Raw genomic sequence first — 22,077 nt, forward strand, 5'->3', positions numbered from 1 at the left:
TTTTCAGTGATGTTTTAGCTCAACAACATTCGCCCCCTAGGTGTCGCCTAGCCCGTTCTTCCGGTATGTAGCGAGAGTAACATATTCTCTAGGGGTTCTGATGGGTCATATCCCTAATGTTTATGCAAACCTCTTAGCATAACCGTTTTGCAGATAGACTATACTTCTTACCCGCTTCAGGTAATTCTTTTGCGCAGTGTATTGTTTTGAGCCGTCATGTCGGCAGGGGTGTACATTTGTATATCTTTCTGAGAGTGAATCTTAAAATTACAATAAAATGCTGCACTGGGACAGTATTAATATAAATGTCTTTATTTTAAACACTTTCGTACAAAATACTGATTCTGTTAATAACAATGTACATAGTTGTAAAATAAATGTGAATGTCTTTCTATGAAGAATATTTAAAACTACTCTTCTAAAATTGCACTGAAATATGAGAATTGAAAATTTGGCTCGCATACTGTCTATTTTGCAGGTTAATAAAGATACCAGAGCTCCTCAAGGTTTAGATAAATATTTCTACAGCTCCCGGAAAAAGGAAATGATGGAGAAATACTGGTCGATTTATCGACACTGGCACTGTAGAGGAGTCGACACTGTTGAAATTTCGAAGTTTGGCACTTGTTGAGTTAACATTAGAAACAAGATAGAAGATCCTAATGATTGGGTAACTCCACTTTTACAATACTGTACAATATTATTCCTTTATGGTATTTTATTTTAAAAAAGGGGACATATTTCGTCTCTTCCATGTCAGGCATCTTCAGCCTAAATATAATTAGAATAAAACACAGTCATGATATTCTTGGTAACACTAAAAACAATGACTTATCCATACATTTTTTGAGTCAAAGTGACTCAGTCTTCTAGATGTGAACACAGTCAAAAAGCAGTTCATGTTGTTAAAATATTTTGAGTCATAGGAACAAATTGCCGGCCCCGTGGTGTAGGGGTAGCGTGCCTGCCTCTTACATGGAGGCCCCGAGTTCGATTACCGGCCGGGTCAGATATTTTTACCTGGACCTGAGGGCTGGTTCGAGGTCCACTCAGCCTTCGTGATTAGAACTGAGGAGCTATCTTGACGGTGAGATAGCGGCCCCGGTCTGGAAAGCCAAGAATAATGGCCGAGAGGATTCGTCTGCTGACCACACGACACCTGGTAATCTGCAGGCCTTCGGGCTGAGCAGCGGTCGCTTGGTAGGCCAAGGCCCTTCAAGGGCTGTAGTGCCATGGGGTTTGAGGTTTGTTTTTGTTTTTATAGGAATAAATTACTATATGATAAAAGATCCACTGAGTTTTGATTCTCAAAATTAAAAAAATCGATGTGAAGATCACAATATTCTAAAAGTAGAAACAATATCTTGATTAGGTTGATGTCGTCTCAAGTTTATGGATGCTTGAGTGCATATGTATCTGGTTGAACAGGGCTTGTTTCTCCTTGAGCTCGTTCCACGTTAAGAAAACAGTATTGCTGGACCTACATGGAGTGAACACACTCCCTCTGAGGCACCCATAATCCCTCGTAATGTAATGTATTATGAAAGATAAAAAGAATGAGGCATTTTCGTCCGTCAGTTATTAACAAAACCCGGATTTTCATGGCGTAACAGGTTAGACTGCAAACTAAATTTGGTTAATAGGAAGTGTCGGCCACCCGCTCTTTCATAATGTAGCAAGTGTAACATAAATCAAAGGAGTTCTGATGGGCCGTACCCCTAATGTTTATGCAAACCCCAGAGGATAATCGTTGTGAAGGTAGACTATACTTGCTGCTCGCTTCAGAAACTTTGCATTCTAACCTATTAATGCATAAAAATCCGGGCTCTAGTAATTAAGATAACTGCGTAACATTTTCATTTTTATGAATACATTTGTTGGGAGGAAGCACATGGCAGGAACAGCCATCGCTTCGTTGCCTCCCTTCATTTTTCTTCTTCTGTGTCGCTCTGGTACAAGCATCGTGTAGTCCCTCACTCCGTGAACCGCCAGCAGCTCACTTCTGTAGTGAAGTCATCTACAGTATTTATTTGTTGCGTGTCTGTTTTCAGGCTTTAAATCAGTATGTAATTGTCCTGTGTTGAGTGAGAGTTGTGCGATAACCCCATGCGTGTGATTTAATAGTAATGCTGTGATGTTTTGTAGTCATCTACATGATTTATTTGTTGTCGGTAGATGCAGAGTGGGTTTCGTCCCTGGGGTTTCGTCCCTTAAGAGGCCACGGCTTGTCCGTGCTCCAACAACTCTGTACTCTGCCCGGCCAACCGAGCAGAGGAAAGATGGCCACGGCTTTACCGTGGTTCTACGCCTCTACATTCAAGAGACGGGTCTGAGGCACAGCGATGGACTTCATGCCTGGCCCCACCCGTCGGCTGTCCTGAGAATGGTTTTCCGTGGTTTTACATTCTCCTACACTAAGGCGAATGCCGGGACAGTTCGTAATGTAGACCACGGCCGCCAACCCCCTCACCTTCTCCGCACATCACCTTCACCGTAACAAATCTCCCGGCCTGAGAGACGGCGTCACCCTCTAAGAGGCCCGCCTCCCCCTTTAGGGGAGGAATGAAAATCTTTACTAGTAGTAGTTTATTTGTTGCGTCTGTTTTCTAGCCTTTATGGCCTGGAGATATTATTTTCTCCCTCCGATTCAATGCTGAGGTTTTTTATGTGCCGCAGTTTACCGCTGATAGGCCTTTGCTAGCAAGATGTAGTGTTTACAGTGCACTATGTCTTCTGGTATGGGCAAGAATAAAATTGTTACTTTCATTGACCTTTCTCAGTCTTATACTTGATTTTGACAATATGAAAGTGGCTGAGGTATGAGTGACGCTAGTAATGGCATTCTTTATGCAGCCAGTCCCTGCTATAAATGGTGTGAAAATGTCGCTCATAGGGTCGGTTGATGCACGCATTTCAGTGGGCTTGGCAGACTGATGTGCAATAGCAAACTGGCTCAGTGAGGAAAGCAACGGTGTACGCCTCTTCAGTGACACCTATGCTATCTATGATAGCTAATGGTGAACCTGTTGAGGATCCAAACAGCCTTCGGGATGAATACCCAACATACATACATCTGTACAAACCAAAAATAGCCCCTGTAAACCCCCGTCTGCTTTAGTTCATGAAAGTAATTTGTAGCTTAGTTTTTCTTTCGCTTTTTGCCTTGAACTTAAGTACTGAATTTCACAAATTTATGTGCCACCGTTTTCCCATGATTGTGTTGAGCAGAGCCGCTCGATATGGCAACTCTGTTGTCATAAGAGCAATTCTGTTTTCTTAACATGGAATTTCCCGACACACTGGTTGTGGAGCCGGACAAATCGTGTTGTCCGTATTGAGGGTATGTGAAATATGTTCTCCGCACTCAAGCGTGCATAAACTTGAGACGACACTATCCCAATCAAGATACTGTTCCTACTTTTAGAGATTGAGATCTTCACATCGATGTTTTATTTTGACAGTGGAAATTTTATCATCTAGTACGAGGGGCGTTCAATATGGAATGCAACACATTTTATTTCTCGGCCAATTTCTGTTTTAAAAAATGGAATTTTGTTTGGGACATCTTTGAATATTCCCGCTTCGTCTCATAGAGTCTCATTAATTTTCGATAGGTGACCGCGCTATAAATAGCCTTCAAAGTGGAAGGTGATTAACAAACAGAGAGCAGTTACTGAGTTTCTTTTAGCGAAAAAACAGGGCATTACAGATATTCATAAGCGCTTGCAAATTGTCTACGGAGACCTGGCAGTGAGTCGTTGGACGAGTTGTGTTTCATCATCCAAACAAGGTCAAGCAAATCTGTCTGACCTGCATTGTTCTTCCTCATCCATCCTACAGCCCGAATCTTGCGCCTTCTGACTTCCATCTGTTTGGCCCAATGAAGGATGCACTCCGCGGATGATGGGGAAGTTATCGATACAGCACGACATCGACCAGTCGAGAGTTACCATGCAGGCATTCAGAGCCTCATATTACGGTGGCGTGAGGTATTGTAGAAAATGGATTGGGGAATAACATGGTGAATTTGAATCCCCAATAAAACCGTACTTTTTTTAAAAAGTGTTGCATTATACATTGTAACTTGTTCCTACGACATGAACTGTTTTTTAACTGACTCTCAAAAATTATGGATGTCATTGCTTTTAGTGCTATCAAGAAGATCATGTGTTTTTTTATTATAATTATATTCTGTCTGAAGATGTCTCGCACGGACGAGACGAAACATGTCCCCTCTATAGAATAAAATAAAAAGGAATAAGGTTGTACTGTACTGTAAAGACTTTCTACCTTGTCAGGGTTGAAAATATGGATAAATTACGAAATTTATTTCTTGTGGTAACGGTAGAAATTCAAGGGAAGGGAGGACCAAGATGTGATGTATGTGTGGTTTAGTCTTCTTCGGAGATTTATACTGTCATAATAACAACTAACACGATAACAGCGGCGACAGCTGTCAGAAGAAGAGGCAGGCACAGCGAAGACCACAGAGAAGATCCTGAACTACGGTTGTCCGGAGCTCGGCTTTCAGGCGGGGGCAATGATTCAAGTTCTTCTCCAAATGTTAAATTCCAATGGCTGAAATTAATATAGTTCTTCCCGTACATTTGTTTTAAAAATACCAGAGCCTCGTTCTCGACCCATTTCCCTGACCCATCTCGACATGTCGGACAAGACTCTTGAGAAGGAAACTGAATTTTTGGATGTTTAGGATCTTCTGTGACGTCGCCCGCTAGCCTCTTGTTGACGTTGTTGTGGGCACGCCACAACCAAAGTATACTGTCATCACCAGTCGTAACGTTACCATGTAATGATTCCTCCGCCATCTGCTGGAAATGCTGAGAACATTCCTCGCAACCAAAGAAATGCTTGACATAGCCCACCATTGCGTCAAGAACTTCTAGACTGTTAAACGTTTTCAATGGTTCATAATCCAATACTGCGTTCGTTGTGAGTGTGTGGAAGAGTGTCCACAATCCACAAGGATATCCTCTATACTTACTCGAACTTCCTTTGCAACCCAACCATTCCTCTTTGCTTCCAAACACAGGTCTCATTTCACGTTCCAGCTCTTCTACTTTCTCCAGGAACGCTTTACCTGTAATACTGCTCTGCTCTGAAATCCAGGCTCTTAGATGCTCTAGAAACCTAACTCCATTTTTGCCGATAGGGAAATTTTTAGCCAATACTTCAATGTACTTTAAAAGTGCCGCCAAAGATTCACCTTTAATACTCTTTTGAACTGCTATCTCACGTTTTAATGAGTATCTTAGAGCGTTTTCTAGATCTACTTGATAAACAATGTCAGCTTTCCTGTGTGATCTCTCAGTACCCTTTGCAGATTTGATGATCTCCACATGAGATTCCACTTCGTCTCCTGTTGGCAAGTGGATACCTTTACTGGCGAAGTAGGTCTTTATTGTCTTGAGGAAGTCCTCTCGGGTGTTTCCCTGGGGAGATAAAGAGATCTCGTGGCCTTTCTTATCAAAAACCACGACACCTTGTGATCCGTTCTTTGCCCCTTCCTCTATGACCCTCTTGAAGAGCACATCCTTCGCCTTATGAAGATCCAAGATAAGTTCGGCTCCAAGGAGTGATGTCTCGTCTTCGGATATGATAACTTGATACTTGATGTTATCATCAACATCTTCCCAGATATCTTGGTAACTTTCATCCCTGAAAAGAAAAGAATATGGCATTTATTAAGAGATTAACTATCGGATGACACAGAAATGGGGAGGATTTGGGATGGTGGTCCAAAGAGTGAAGACATTGGAAGACAACAATAACGCCAAAATGTTACAGCAAAGAACACTTGTTGAATTTTGTAAAATAAGTACAAAATATGACATTAAGGACTGAAATGTTAACAAAAAAGTACGTGAGGGGGATAATTTGGTGACTGATCTTCATATACCAGCGCCGTACTTTCTACTTAAGTATGTGTCCCGTATGTACAAATGATTAACGGGATGTCTACTAACTGATTTTAACAGGGGCACTACTACCAGCAAGAAAATTACGTCAGAATATAAAGAGATAACAACCGGACGGTCGCTCGCAGCATGTTTCTCAGCGCTACCGGTCTAACACAACCCCTTGCATTAGTAAACCTAGTTTTCGACCGCATAATACTAAGAAGGTATATGGTACAGCAGCACTACATTTGCTGTCTGCATATCGGCAATGGCTAGTGTATTCAGCAATGGCGAATACACAGACATCATTTTAATCTAGGAGAATCTGGTCGGAATGCAGCCGAATCTCGCGGACGGTATCCACAGGAGTTTCCAAACAGACGTCTACCTTCTACACACGAATTTCGCCGAACATTATTAAACAACTCTTTTATAGAGTGGAATGTCTGCACGAGCATTAATTAGTAAGTTATTATATTTCTCGCCTGCATATTTGGCGTATTTACAAATGTACCTTGTTATGGAACGTGTGGGGTAAAATGACTGCTATTTGTTTCACAACATCCGAAATACAGCACTCCTTCGAAAACAAGTGGTTAGGCAGCCCATGCATCACTAGTGCATGTGGAACAAATGCACGTAGAAAGACGGCGCTCGCGGGCCGCCTGGTAAATATATAATACGAGCTATGTCTGTACTTAGCTCAGACTTTGAAAATAATGGTGTTTTTGTATCGGCCGTGTCCACAGTAACAAGGAAATGCACTGCTTTATTTTCCGTAATTTGTGTCTGTCTGTACGTACGGGCATCGCTAGAAAATACCAGAAGAGAATTTAATTAAAATCGGTTTGTAAAGTCGGGGAATGAGGCACTATAATCTAGGCTATAAATAACTTTATTCTCGCTGAGTGAAATGGTAGTTCAGGGGTAGGCCTAAAATGTATTTCTCAAATATCTATGTTATTAGCTGTTCTATCGATTAATACTACACAACTAATGTTATATAGAATTAAATGTAGGATCATTTATGGCCTATATATTTTTACCGCACCGGAAATGATAACGTAGAAATTCATGAATTTCGATATTTGTCGCTAAGTCCATGTCAACGCCGAGCCACGAGAAAACGGGTGAACAGAATTTCAATGAAAATCAGTAAGTTAAGTCGGGGAATAGGGTACTACAGTCTAGGCCATAAATAATTTTATACACGCTGAATGAAATGGTTTAGGGGAAAGTGCCTAAAATTTATTTTTAAGAAACTTATGTCATTGTCCTATCGAAAAGTAGCAACTACGTAAGGAAAATTACAGAGAATATAATTTCGGATCATTTCTGTCCTAATACAGTTTTAACGTACCGAATATGATAACAGAATTTAGACTTTGGTTGCTAAGTTCATTACTATAGTCCAAACACTTAGTAAAGGTCCTTCTGAGTGACGGCGTGGCGTGGTCATACAGGTAGTGTGGGAGGTCTAATTAGGGCGCTCTCTCTCTCTTTCGCTGTCTCTTAACTCGCTTGTCTGCACGTTGTGCTCAGCCACTGCGTATACTGGTACCGAGAGGGGTGGGAGGCGAGGTAACCTCTTTCGATTACCCCTCATCACCTGCGCGATCGGTTTCCGCGCAGGACGTTTACAAAGTATTTGGACTATAACATGGAAGTATTGTTCAATCATGTTGACTGGCGATGGATTTGTCCTGATTGTCTTAAGGTGTAAAACCACGCGGTCATGGCCCATATCGACAAGGAAAATAAAAATAAAAAATCGTGAAGGAACGATCCCTTGGAGAATAACGATCCGCAACTCATTGGGAAAGAAATGGGCCCGTAATAAATTATTGCAAATTCAAAGAGGCTTTGCGCTCCGGATCTCCCGAGCTTACCGGACAAGTTCTACCGATGCAGCACTTATTTCTGGAAATGAGCCGCTCTTTTTGACTACAATTGGACTAGCCGAACTGACATTACTTAAAAAAAGGCCATCATCTCAGCCTATCATCAATACTGTTATAGAACAACAAGGCCACTGGTCATCCAAGATTGTTCAAGAAGATTCTCCGTAACAAATGCATACACACTCATGACTGCATCATTCAGGCAACGACGACAAGGACCTTGTTGGGTGTACTTTTGTAGTCTATGCAAACGAAAGTGAAGTTTTTACAGCGCAGTATAAACTTTCCTCCTGCTGTTCGGTCTTTTAGGCAGAACTACTAGCCATTAAATGTGCACTACAGTGGTGTCATGACAACAAACGAAAGGGTCCGAATACTCAGTGAATCGCAAGCTGCGTTGAAGTCTTTAGACAAGAAATATAATATGAACCCGTTAGCAGTTGCTATAAGAGCTATAGCTCAACAACACTGTCATATCTGCATTTCCCAGATTCGCGGACATACTTCTGTTCAATCAAATCTCCCTTATGCTATGCAAGAAGACAAATCAAAGAACACATCTTGAATCAATGGAACCTCCTCTGGAACTCTGCTTCAAATGGATCCGTTACGAGAACAATATACTGTATTTTCCCACAGTTTACAACTCACTTCAGTGGAAACTTTCGGTGCCAAATTTTGAGTTAACACAATTTATGTCAGGCCATGGAAATTTCAAATCATACTTCGAACGTTTTAAAATTATGTTGTCAGGTGACTATTCCTAATTTTGTGGGTCTACTCAAACAGCTGACCATTTAATATTTTATTGTCCTGTGTTTACATGAGCAAGATTTGATTTGGACTCTCATTTGAACTGCTGTAATATTCAGCTTTCACAACCACTATACCATATTTTCATACAGATATGCTGTTACAAATATTTCTTAATTGTCATTCATCGCATCTTTCGTAAGCTGGTTCTGTAAATCATCATCATTATGTTTAAGTTATAATTGTATGTTTCAACCATAACCCTAAAATTCTTTGTAAAATAGGGTTTATTTGTATTGGATATTCATAATAATCCATGAAAGAAAGGAGAACTCTCTTTACACTATATGCCTTGATATCACAGAGTCGGAAGAAAACTAAATATGAAGGCCTACAATATAGAAAGCTCATACATTTGAGCAGAATAACATTACATTGGCCATTTTTTGTTGTGATGTGCATTGTCTCTTCTGCTGCCACTCATCTCCGATAGATGAGACTACTGCTGCGTCCCGAGTAAAACAGCCTCCATGAGTATTGGCAGGAAGTAGCTGGGGAGTTGGATACATTTTTTCTTTTTTTTAGCAAGCCATTCCTTTGGTTCATAAATTTTCCGATAACTATTGGTGCGTAACACACTGGTTCATCATAGTATTTCAGCTATTCGATCCCTACTCTGAGGCGATGACTGGAATGAGCGGTGTACAAATTTAACGGAATACGACGGAGAAGTGGAATGTTCACGGCTCTTCGCGGCCTGCTCATTCCGTAGCGAAGGACGAACACATCAGCTAGTGGGAGTATGGGGATCATTGTAAGTACCTAGGAGTTAATACAAGGAAAGATCTTAACTGGGGTAATCACATAGACAGGATTGTAAATAAAGGGCACATATCTTTGCACATGGTTATGGGGGTATTCAGGGGTTGTAGTAAGGATGTAAAGGAGAGGGTATGTAAGTCTCTAGAGTATGGTTCCAGTGTATGGGACCCTGACCAGGATTACTTGATTCAAAAACTGGAATAAATCCATAGAAAAGCAGCTCGATTTGTTCTTGATGCTTTCCGACAAAAGAGTAGCGTTACGAAAATGTTGCTAGGAAGATTTGGGAAAAATGAGACGAGCTGCTCGACTAAGTGATATGTTCGGAGCTGTCAATGGAGAGATGGCGTGGAATGACATTAGTAGACCAATAAGACTGAGTGGTGTCTTTAAAAGTAGGAAAGATCACAATATGAAGATAAAATTGGAATTCAAGAGGACAAATTGGGGATTGGAATAACTTGCCAAGGGAGATGTTCAATAAATTTCCAATTTCTTTGCAATCACTTTAGAAAAGGCTAGGAAAACAACAGACAGGGAATCTGCTACTTGGGCGACTGCCCTAAATGCAGATCAGTAGTAACTGATTGATTGTTTGATAGATTGATTGATTGAGAAGCAGACCAGCTAGCGAAAGAAGTCATAACATGTGAACACCGCCTTTACAAACAATTACCATGTTCTGATTTCCTGCCCACAATCAAGCAAGCAACAGGACTGGCATGTGTACCGAAGAACGTCGCAGCTTGCAAGAGGAAAGCCCTGTGCTAGAATTCAGCCCATCATCCCAACGCAAATCTGGTTCAAGAAATTGAAATTAACACGAAGACACCTTCCATTTTTAATAAGAATGCATCTGGGTCATGGATGATATCCGAGTCATCTACACAGGATCAAGCTATTGGACACACCTCACTGTCCACGAGACTTTGGAGAAATAGCCGACTTGAACTATATCCTACTGACATACACCCAACAGCAGAACCATCACTACTCTTCTCCCATCATCGTCAGTGTTTTCTATGCAACCGTTGTTCTCTCTCCTCAGCTCCTCGCTTCATTTCCTAAAAAGAACCATAATGGAGACTGTGCCAAGTCTTGAAGGAATTTTTTCACGGTAGTCCTCGGCCTTTCTTCGTCGTGATTTTCCCTTCCAGCAGATTGGTTAAGAAAAGTATTATGTCCCAAGATTTGGCCAGTGAATTTAGCTCTTCACTGTATTCCTAGCATCAGCTCTCTCTCTCTTCCCTTGAATTTCTTGCAGAATGCTTTTGTTTGTTCTCTTTTCCATCAATTTAATCCGTAGCATTCGTCTCCAGACTCACATCTCTAACGATTCCAGTCGTTTCCAATCCCGATCTCTGACTATCCAGGATTCACAGCCATACAATAACTCATTCCTTGCAAAAGAAATCGTAAATTTCATCCTAATTTCAAAATCTAAATTTGCACTGATTAAAAGATTCCTTTTATTACAAAACACCTGTTTGGCAAGCACTATTCGCCTTTTATCTCTTTGCTGCACCTATTGGCATTAGATATCAAGCTTTCTAGATAAGGGAAACTGGTGACTTGTTCCACTATCTTGCCAGTGAGCTTGATGTTGGTATGAATTCGTTCAGGATGTTTACTCACAACTAATACCAACCTCAAGTGCCATCCTCTTATCAAAACTCCGCTGTAATTTGTCAGTATTTATGAGTTATAAGTTATTACTCTTTCTCAGCCACGAAGGTCTATGATCGTATGCTCTCTGGCTGGCCGCGTGTTCGTCTGAGGCCGATCGCCATCTATATATTTAAAAAAATTATGAAAATTAAAGTCAGTCAGTCCGGCCATTCTATCCAGTCGATTCCCTTCATTTTTTAAACTGAAAGGTGTTCATGCACAGATTTGTCATCAGTAAAGCCCGGAGATTCATGCGGTAATAGGTTAGATTGCAAACTAATTTGGTTAGTAGTAAATGTCGGCCACCCGCTCTTCCATAATGTAGAAAGAGTAACATACGTTATTGGGGTTATGATGGGCCGCACCCCTAATGTTTATGCACACCTCATAGCATAATCGTTGTGAAGGTAGACTATACTTGCTTCTCGCTTCAGTAAGTTTGCATTCTAACCTATTAATGCGTAAAATTCCGAGGTCTAGCTCATCAGGTACTATAAATTACTTAACTTCCGCCTTCCTCAAATTATTTGATTTTTCAATTTTCTCTCTCTTTGAAGCAATCAAATCTTTGGTTCAAATTGAGGTACGAAGTTTGTTTTGGCCTAAGAACACTTGGTGGATCAAGCTCCTTCCTTTCAACTCTTAACTATTCAAACTGGTTGATTCTGAGGAAAGTTATGACTGCACATTCAATCTGATGTCTCATTTCTTCAACATTTTTTTCATTGAAGCAATCATATCTTTGGTTCTAATTGAGATACGCAGTTCGTTTTGGTCTAAAATACTCGGTGGATCAAGCGATTTATTTTGAGGTAATAACTACTTAAATTGGTAGATTCTGAGAAAAGTTATGAGTACATTTGTCTCCATGACGAAGATCTTTGAAGTGTTTTTCCAAGGAAAGTTTAATTCACTTTCTTTGTGTGATGTATTTTCAAGTGTTTTGTCTATTACCGCAGCAGATCATGTGCTTTATTTCAATTAACTCGAAACTTTTGCAAATACATCCGTGAGGATAGTAACGAACAACATCATACTTTGTACATTGCGGGCGGAGCCAGCGGGAAACTGCTAGTCTATACATTAACAGAGTTTACTAAAACAGCTTTGGCAAAACCGCCCGTCCGTTCTACTGGATCGATTTGATTCACTTTTGTTTTATTCTCTCCGGAGGTACTTGCGAGTGAATCATCAGGTCTCAAAGTTCAGCCAACTTTAGATAATCATAAAATCAAATCAATAAATGTACAATCCAATAATCGCAGGCGAAGACTTACCCTAACCCGCAATACATTCTGTACTTAGCAGGTTGCTAAGCGACTAATACTTTTATTATTCTGATATATGATTTTCATCCTTAGTAATGTCATTGATGCTGCCATGTTTGATTACTACCTGTCAAGCCAGAAAGTTTAGCGATATATTTACACCCTAGTGCTGAATCGGTCGACTTCGGTTATCTTCGAGATTCGTATTGGCAACCTTTGAAACACAAACTAAGAATCGCTTATGATCGCTGTGCGACATCTGGCGTACACTTTACGTACTAGTACTGTTCTTGTTTACACATCAAAGCCGAACTATAGAATTCTTGCTAGGAACACGTTTCGCATCGAGAAATGTTATATAGTATTATATAATGTGTGTGTGTGACACAGTTGTTGGCGTTAAGATAATAAAGGTTTAGAAAATTCATATCGATCGATCATATAATCGATTCAATTCAGATTTCATTTCCATTCAGTTGGCAGTATTACCGGAACCGGCAGTGCTCCCTTCTTACTCCTCAACCCAATACAAAAATCTATCACTAAAAAGTGCGCGTGCAATACACTTCCTCTGATCACGGCAGGATACTATTCCCTGCTAGATACTCTTTGATTCTCTAAACTTCTCCAGCTTCCAAATATATTCAACAGATGGCAGAGTGTTCCTAATAACTTACATGCTGCTAAAAGAAAAGAAAAGTGAAGCCAGTATCCAGTATTCGGGAGATAGTAGGTTCGAACCCCACTGTCGGCAGCCCTGAAGATGGTTTTCCGTGGTTTCCCATTTTCGCACCAGGCAAATGCTGGGGATGTACCTTAAGTAAGGCCACGGCCGCTTCCTTACCACTCCTAGCCCTTCCCTGTCCCATCGTCGCCGTAAGACCTATCTGTGTCGGTGCGACGTAAAGCAACTAGCAAAAAAAAAAAAGTCTACGTACCAACAGACCCCATCATGACTTAGACATTACCTGGGACACCTATTGAAGTATAACCTAGCTACACTAGGAAGAGTGAAGGCTATGTATCTTATAGATATTCTCTGGCTGGCAAAGAACGCTCCTTCGAGACTAAGCTGTGAACTCAGAGGACAACCATTCTGTATAGAAGGAGTGCGATTAAAAATGTCATTGCCTTCTACGACACAATAGAAAGTTTTACTTCAGGAACTGCGTGAGGCATATTATAACGCGCTTCTCATTAACTCCTTATAGGTTGGTGGCTAAATATTTAGCCACCCCACATAAAGGTCCATATTTTTAGCAAATTGCAATGATTTGGTCTTTATCGCCATAAGCCACGTGCCTAAACGGATAGTGGCTAAATAGTAAGCCACAAAGAATATTATGAAGGCTGTGCAAGCAACTGGGATTGGAAAACGATCGAAGTGGCTAAGGATATTGCCACCATCCATTGAGGCTCCGTGGAAAAACATGGTTATGCTGTATTGGAGAGAATTCGATGTTGTTTTTCTAACAAACAGAATTTGAATTGCTAGTTGTGAGTATATCAGTGTCTTCAGTTGATATTCTGACAGTCTATTCTGCCAACGGCAAGCAGATCTCTTTACAAGTACATTATTTTATGAAGCGGTTTTGTTGAAGTTCCGCCAAACAATACTACGCTTGCCAACTAATTATTTTACATTGTAAAGGAAAGTGAGGTATAAATGCATGTAGAAATAAACACACATGTAACCAATATGCGACTTTGGTATGGGAAATTATCCGTACAGATAATATTATCGCCTTTATCTGAGTTGGCAAGTGACAAACATAACCTCACTTTTAACCGTAGGCCTAGGCCTAGATTTTATGCTATAAATGATAACTATAACAGCGTCCAGCTGCCAGAAAACATCTGTCTAACTGTATTTTCTTATCTGTGTCTCAAGATACGTCATGGCGAAGTACATGGACGTAAATAAGATGTCGGCAGACGAGCTATTTGACTTACTAGACGCTGTTTCAGCAGATCAAGCATACGACTCCGAGGAAGGTGGGATAGTGATGCTGGTGATTCTGTTGCATACAGAACTCGGGTGATGGATACATCTACTCGTTCTAAAAGCATCAATGATTCTGTATTGCACGATAATGTGTCAGAGATTGAATCAGCTGATCCCAAGGATACTAAATGACATTGACATACAAAATAATTCTGAAAATTCTCCTAGTCTGTCTTCAAGGTTCATCCAAATTTGTAAAGACTATTTGTATTTGTCTACGGTTTTGTTTCAAAGTTCCTACCAATGAAAGAAAATTGTGACTTCATATACTGATGGTGGCTAAATAAGTAGCCACCATCCACGTACAGAAAGTTGTGGGTCAGAATGGATGGTGGCTAAATATTTAGCCACCCTATTTTTATTCGTATATAACAAATTCAGGAGCAAATTGCCTTAAAAACTGTCCTAACCTATTCGTTTGCAACTCAGGATTAAGAGAAACATAAAAATATACTCATAACCAACAAAAAAATTCCTGCCCTATAAAGGGCACTGAAAAGGGCAGGCAAAGCAATATGAGTACGACAGACATATCAAGACGAGTTCTCTGACTCATTTATAACGAATGCTACGGAACACCACGGCTTCTCTAGTTAGTTGTAATAAAATATGGGAAACCATGGAAAACCATATTCAGGACTGCAGACAGTAGGGTTGGAGCCCATCGTCTCCCAAATGGAATCTCACCAGTGCCTAAGAAAGCAGTACTACTTACTTTTCTGGCGTAAGGTCTGGCCAGCTCGTGCCACGTCCATCCTGCTGTTCCTTTATCAGCAAACTGACTACGGTATGTCGTATTTCCTCCACGGTTTTCCGTTTCGTCAGTTCCAGTCCCTTGTAGCCCTTCGGAGAATGATCGTGGTAGAATTTCAGCGTGGGATAGTGGGAGATGTCATGATCTCGACAGAAGGCGCTGTTAATGGAAGCGGCGCAGTCCAAAGCTGCTATCTTCACTACGTCTTTCCACCCTGAAACAAATAAATCAATAAATAAAAATTATAATAGATTCAACACTAAACGTAACCTGCTGGACATACAGAACATAGTAGTTATACATAATTAAACGGTTAGCACTGGATTGGGGGCATGGAGAGCTGCATAAACCAGCAGTGGCGGTTCGTGACATTTTACTCTGGTAGGGCTGTGTCGCCATCTCTTCTCCCTCCCCAATCGGTCAAGGTTTCACTGACCAGTACCACGATACTTTTAGATGAATAATAATAATAATAATAATAATAATAATAATAATAATAATAATACGTTTCAAGAGGGTATATGGATGCGTAAAAGCTCGGAAGAACTCTACGCATTAACTGAGCGATTCACTCCAGTCGCACGCAAACGGTGTATGAAATTTTATGGAAATTTAGCACGAATGGATGACTCACGACTGACTAAGAAAATATTTCTTATTGTCAATGGAAATCGACAAACCAAAGTTCGCTGGCTAGTGGATGCACAAAAGGACCTCGCAGAAGTCGACGTTGATCCAATGGCAACCACAAGGAATACACACAGACAAAAGATCAACACCCATAAATTTGCACCCAAGAATCCGTCTGAGAAAAGCTTGAAACTCAAAAAGTCATGGAGACAAGAAAGACGGCAGGCCAATAGTGAAAGGATGAGGAATTTTTGGGAAGATAAGAAGAACAAGAAGATGAAGAATACCAGTGCTATTTAATGGTTCCACGTGCTCCTTAAGGGACTAAACGAATGTGTAATAGTCCGATGACACTGGCTTACACTGCATTACAGCAATAATTAATTAACTACACTGCAATGGTATTTACGCACACACATTCACAGGCTAACAACTAATGCAGTCCCGACTAATATGGCACTCCCGAATTTATATCTTCTCGCTCAAATTTCAAAGCATGACAACGTATTTAACAATTTGACCATCCTACAAATAATGCCATCACGTGATGGCTACATTTTGAATATTTATTTTAGCCCCTTTATAAAACTGAATTGCTTAAATTGTCATTATAATGGAATTCATTGTTTTGTAAAATGTTTTGGAATTAATCACTAACAACAATGAATGTAAGACGTGGGGTGAAAAAGCCTAGGTACATTGTAAAGTGGTTGGCGATGTTGCTTGAGGGCTCCGCCAATCAACGCTTACACTCACCTGCACTCTTCTTACCCCTGACAAGCCCATACCGTCCTTTCAGGCTCCTCCTGAACCCCGCACACTTGCTAAGTCTAGGGACCTACTGAGGGCTCTGCCGGACAGACCATACACCTGCCTGCAGTCGTCTTACCCCTGACAAGCCCATACCGTCCTTTCAGGCTCCTCCTGAGCCCCCCACACTTGCTAAGTCTAGGGACCTACTGAGGGCTCTGCCGGACAGACCATACACCTGCCTGCACTCTTCTTACCCCTGACAAGCCCATATCGTCCTTTCAGGCTCCTCCTGAAACCCCACACTTGCTAAGTCTGGGGACCTAGTCAGGACTCTGTTGCCACAGTCCGAACGCCTCAAGACAAAAGAGAAAACATCGTGCTTGTTGGACAGCAGTGCCGGTGTGAAAACCTTTTCTTGAAAATAGAAAAACAAAATGTTTACAGGCGAAATAATAAAGATAGCATTGTAGAAGTGAATAGCGCACCACGTAAGTTCAACATCGCTACATTTGTACATCTCTTTATGTAATCAATTAGAGAGTGAAATAACGTTAAATGCTTTTGAAAAGGCGGCGGGGTGGCGGCCAAAATTCCTCCATGCACGAACCGCCACCGAAAACCAGTCGATGCAACCACGACCCAAACAACGAATATTATTAAGAAAAATAACAACGAATTTTTATGGAGATCTCCCGGACCAGACCCGGGTGTTCAGCTCTTAGTGACGCTTGAAGATTTCGTTGTGTTCGTTGAAGACATTTGTCTGGAGCATGGCGTTGTATGGAAGTGAAGCATGGACGAAAACTGGCTCAGAAAGGAAAGGAACAGAAGCTTTGGAAATGTGGAGTTATACAAGAATGCTGAAGGTGAGATGGATAGATCGAATCACGAATGAAGAGATACTGAATCGAATTAGTGAGAGGAGATCGATTGGGCTAAATATGACCAGAGGAAGAGATAACCCAGGACTTGTTTGGTTAGTTAGGAGGTCAAATCGACTGTATCGCGATTGTCCTCTCTAAAGCATTTGATAGGGTGGATCATGGGAGACTACTGGCAAAAATGAGTGCAATTGGACTAGACAAAAGCGTGACTGAATGGGTTGCTATATTTCTAGAAAATAGATCTCAGAGAACTAGAGTAGGCGAAGCTATATCTGACCCTGTAATAATTAAAAGGGGAATTCCTCAAAGCAGTATTATTGGACCTTTATGTTTGTATATATGAATGATATGAGTAAAGGAGTGCAATCAGAGAAAGCTTTTTGCGGATGATGTTACTCTGTACAGAGTAATAAATAAGTTACAAGATTGTGAGCAACTGCAAAATGACCTTGATAATGTTGTGAGATAGACAGTAGTTCCTTTTGGGGATCTTTGTAAGTATCTGGGTGTTAATATAAGGAAAGATCTTCATTGGAGTGATCACATAAATTTGATTGTTAATAAAGGGTAAAGATCTCTGCACATGGTTATGAGGGTGTTTAGGGGTTGTGGTAAGGATGTAAAGGAGAGGGCATATAAGTATTTGGTAAGACCCCAGCTAGAGTATGGTTCCAATGTATGGGACCCTCACCAGGATTACTTGATTCAAGAACTGGAAAAAATCCAAAGAAAAGCAGATTGATTTGTTCTGGGTGATTTCCGACAAAAGAGTAGCGTTATAAAAATATTGCAAAGTTTGGGCTGGGAAGAACTGGGAGAAAGAAGACGATCTGTTCGAGTAAGTGGTATGTTCCGAGCTGTCAGTGGCGTAGAATGATATTAGTAGACGAATAAGTTCGAGTGGCGTCTTTAAAAGTAAGAAAGATCACAATACGAAGATAAAGTTGGAATTCAAGAGGACAAATTGGGGCAAATATTCGTTTATAGGAAGGGGAGTTAGGGATTGGAATAACTTACCAAGGGAGATGTTCAATAAATTTCCCAATTCTTTGCAATCATTTAAGAAAAGGCTAGGAAAGCAACAGATAGGGAATCTGCCACCTGGGCGACTGCCCTAACTGCAGATCAGTAGTGATTGATTGATTGATAGCTTTTGATGGAAGTGGGTCGTAAGAACGGCAGAGATAGAGCAAGGTATTAATCTAACAGTTTTTTTTTCACAAGTTGCTCTACGTAGCACCGACACAGATAGGTCTTATGGCGACGATGGAATAGGAAAGGGCTATTCGTGGGAAGGAAGTGGCCGTGGCGTTAATTATGATTCAGCCCCAGCATTTGCCTGGTGTGAAAATGGGAAACCACGGAAAATCATCTTCAGGGCTGCCGTTAGTGGGGTTCGAACCCACTATCTCCCGGAGGCAAGCTCACAGCTGCGCGCCCCTAACCGCAAGGCCAACTCACCTGGTGACAAACAGATTAGCGGAGATGTAGAAATGAAAAGGTTAGCACAGGATAGGGTGGCATGGGCGCTACATCAAATCAGTCTATACGCCGGGCTGGGTGTCTCAGGCGGTTGAGGCGCTGGCCTTCTGACCCCAACTTGGCAGGTTCGATCCTGGCTCAGGCCGGTCGTATTTGAAGGTGCTCAAATGCGTTAGATTTACTGGCATGTAAAAGAACTCCTGCGAGACTAAACTCCGACACCTCGGCCTCTCCGAAAACCGTAAAAGTAGTTAGTGGGACGTAAAGCAATAATAATAATAATAATAATAATAATAATAATAATAATAATAATCTATGTATGTTGGGTATTCAGCCCGAAGGCTGATTTGATCCTCTGCAGCTCCGCCAACAGCTGTCATAAATGGCCTAGGCGTCACTGAAGAGGCGTACTAGGGAAATAAGGAGTGAGGTAGTTTTCCGTTGCTTTCCTCATCGAGCCAGCCGTAGCTATTACACGTCTGCCAATCCCACTGAAATGCATGCACCAACCGACCCTATGAGCGATATTTTCACACCATTCATAACAGGGACTGGCTGCATAAGGAACGGTATTACTAGCATCACTTATACCTCAGGCACTTTCATATTGTCAAAGCCAAGGATGAGACTGAGACAGGTCAATGAAAGTAACAAAATTGATATAGCCCATACCGGAAGACATAGTGCACTGTAAACACTACATCTCGCCAACAAAGGCATTAATAATAATAATAATAATAATAATAATAATAATAATAATAATAATAATAATAATATTATATTATATTATATTATATTATATTATATTATATTATATTATATTATATTATATTATATTATATTATACCGAGCTCGATAGCTGTAGTCGCTTAAGTGCGGCCAGTATCCAGTATTCGGGAGATAGTAGGTTCGAACCCCACTGTCGGCAGCCCTGAAAATGGTTTTCCGTGGTTTCCCATTTTCACACCAGGCAAATGCTGGGGCTGTACCTTAATTACGGCCACAGCCGCTTCCTTCGCACTCCTAGCCATTTCCTGTCCCATCGTCGCCATAAGACCTATCTGTGTCGGTGCGACGTAAAACAACTAGCAAAAAATATTATTATTATTATTATTATTATTATTATTATTATTATTATTATTATTATTATTAAACCACTTTATGTGTCAATGACTCAAGCAGCAACGCTCTATCCAATTGATATACGGTAGCCTTGGTCATATTTCTTTTCTGTTAAAAAGGCTGAATGGTTAGCGTTTAGACCTTCGGTTCAGAGCGTTCCGGGTTCGATTCCCGGCCGAATCGGTGATTTTAACCGCGTCTGAATTCTTCTGGCTCGGGGACTCTCCTCTTCATATTGAGACAAGACACTACACTACCAAGCACTACATAAACACGCAATAGTGATTGCATCCCTGGCGTTAGGAAGGGCACCCGCCCGTAAAACAGAGCCATATCAACATGTGCGGCACAGTTAGCACCCGCAAGGCGATAAAAGAAGAAGTAAAAGAAAAATGATGTAAGCTACAGTTCTGCTTGCAATAGCAGCGTACAGTGTGTGCAAGTCGCTCCTTGTGGGTCAATTCAATTAATATTTAACGTTCACGGCCGCATTTTTAAGTACCAGTGGAATATTCTTCTTGTGTGAAAGACACAAACAAGATTTATTAGTGTGTTTACTTTTTACGACGGAGGTGCATACAAATCATCTGAATGAACTATAAACGAAGAATTGATATACGGTCACATCAGTAAAAGGAACACCTAGTGCTTGCCTTCACGTTATACGACCATATCCTTACAACAAACATTGTACTCAAAGTCGGCAAGTGGAAAATTGAGTGTAATGAATTAGCGCCTTGACATTTGCTTTTATCTAACTCCTAAGAATACACCCATGTTCATAAAAAGCAGAACACCTTTGAAAGACCAGAGGTAGAAAGTTCATATTCACAGGGCATGTTTGTTAGTATGTTCAGCATGTGTTCTGTTACCTACTGTAGTAGGCACTGGGTCCTCCAAGGGCACTGATGACTTGTTCCATGCGTGATGACATCGACGCGTATAAGGCACGAATGACATCCATGCTGCATTCACCTGTTTCTACAGTTCATCTTTAGTAGTTGGCATTGTGTCACAGCGCCGCATTCGTCGTTTCACCATATCCCACACATTTTCGATTGGTGACATGTCCGGTGATCGGGCGGGCCAGGGCAACAGTCTGACATCGCGTGGTCGCGCATTATCCTGCTGAAATATGGCGTCTGGGGTGTCGTGCATAAAGGGTATTGCTACGGGTCGCAGGATGTCATTCACTGGTCACAGTGCCTTGGACACACACCAACTGTGATTTGTGGTGGTACCCAATAGTACCCCACACCATAAGCCCTTGAGTTGGTGCTATATGTCTTGTGCGATTGAAGTCAATGTGATGCCTCTCCCTCTGTCAGTAGCGAACCAAAATGCGGCCATCATTTTCAAACAAATAGAACCTGGATTCGTCCGAAAATACTACCTGCTACCATTCCTGTCCCCAGTGCAGTCTAGGACGTTTATGCACATTATTCAAAGGTAGGCGGAGAAGAGGACGTCGGGCCGGTAACCCAGACCGTAATAAACAGCGACGGACTGTCATTCCTGATAGTGTACGATGTGTTACACTGTTGTGTCAGAGCCGAGGAGGACGCAGATCTGTCCTGTAATGCCATTCGGATGAAGTGTCGATCTTCTCGGTGGGTGGTCTGGGCGGTGCGACCAGACCCATCTCGTCGTGTTCTACGACCTTCTGTGAACCATTCTGTACACACCCGCTGCACTGCTGACACACTTTGTCCCACACACGTAGCAATTTCCTGGATGGATGCATCACGTTCTCTCATGCCATTAATGATCCCTCTTACAAACTCACTCATTTGACGGTACGGTTTTCGCATACGTCTGCGAGGCATCCTGCACATCTGCTTAAGTCACACCGATCCATTACCTCCGGTTTATAGCGCCAACGAGAGCCGCAGGCACATTTTAACAGTCGGTGGTGGTGTGCAAAGATATCAATGTGAAGCGAGAACCTGAGGGCTGACGAGGTTCAAATGCCAATCATTATTTCAAAACATACTAATGCTCATGTCCTGTGATCATGAACTTCCTGTTTCTAGTCTTTCAAGGTGTTTTGGTTTTTATAAACATGAGTGTATGACAAACTTGCTGATAAAGACATTGTCTCTTCATTTGTATTCAAA

At 41.3% G+C, this 22,077-nt stretch overlaps 1 protein-coding gene across 1 annotated transcript in view; it reads right to left on the bottom strand.

Moving 5' to 3' along the window:
* Positions 1–296: 296 nt before the first annotated feature.
* LOC136885072 (sulfhydryl oxidase 2) overlaps positions 297–22,077 on the bottom strand; it is a 129,506-nt gene continuing 107,725 nt past the window's right edge. Inside the window, exons 2-3 of the mRNA XM_067157486.2 lie at positions 15,051–15,303; positions 297–5,676 (exon numbers count right to left, since the gene is read on the bottom strand). Coding sequence (XP_067013587.2) covers positions 4,410–5,676; positions 15,051–15,303 — 1,520 coding nt within the window. The 3' untranslated portion in view covers positions 297–4,409. The remainder of the gene's footprint in view (positions 5,677–15,050; positions 15,304–22,077) is intronic.

This window comes from Anabrus simplex, chromosome 13, assembly GCF_040414725.1.
Source record: "Anabrus simplex isolate iqAnaSimp1 chromosome 13, ASM4041472v1, whole genome shotgun sequence".
Taxonomy (NCBI): Eukaryota; Metazoa; Arthropoda; class Insecta; order Orthoptera; family Tettigoniidae; genus Anabrus; species Anabrus simplex.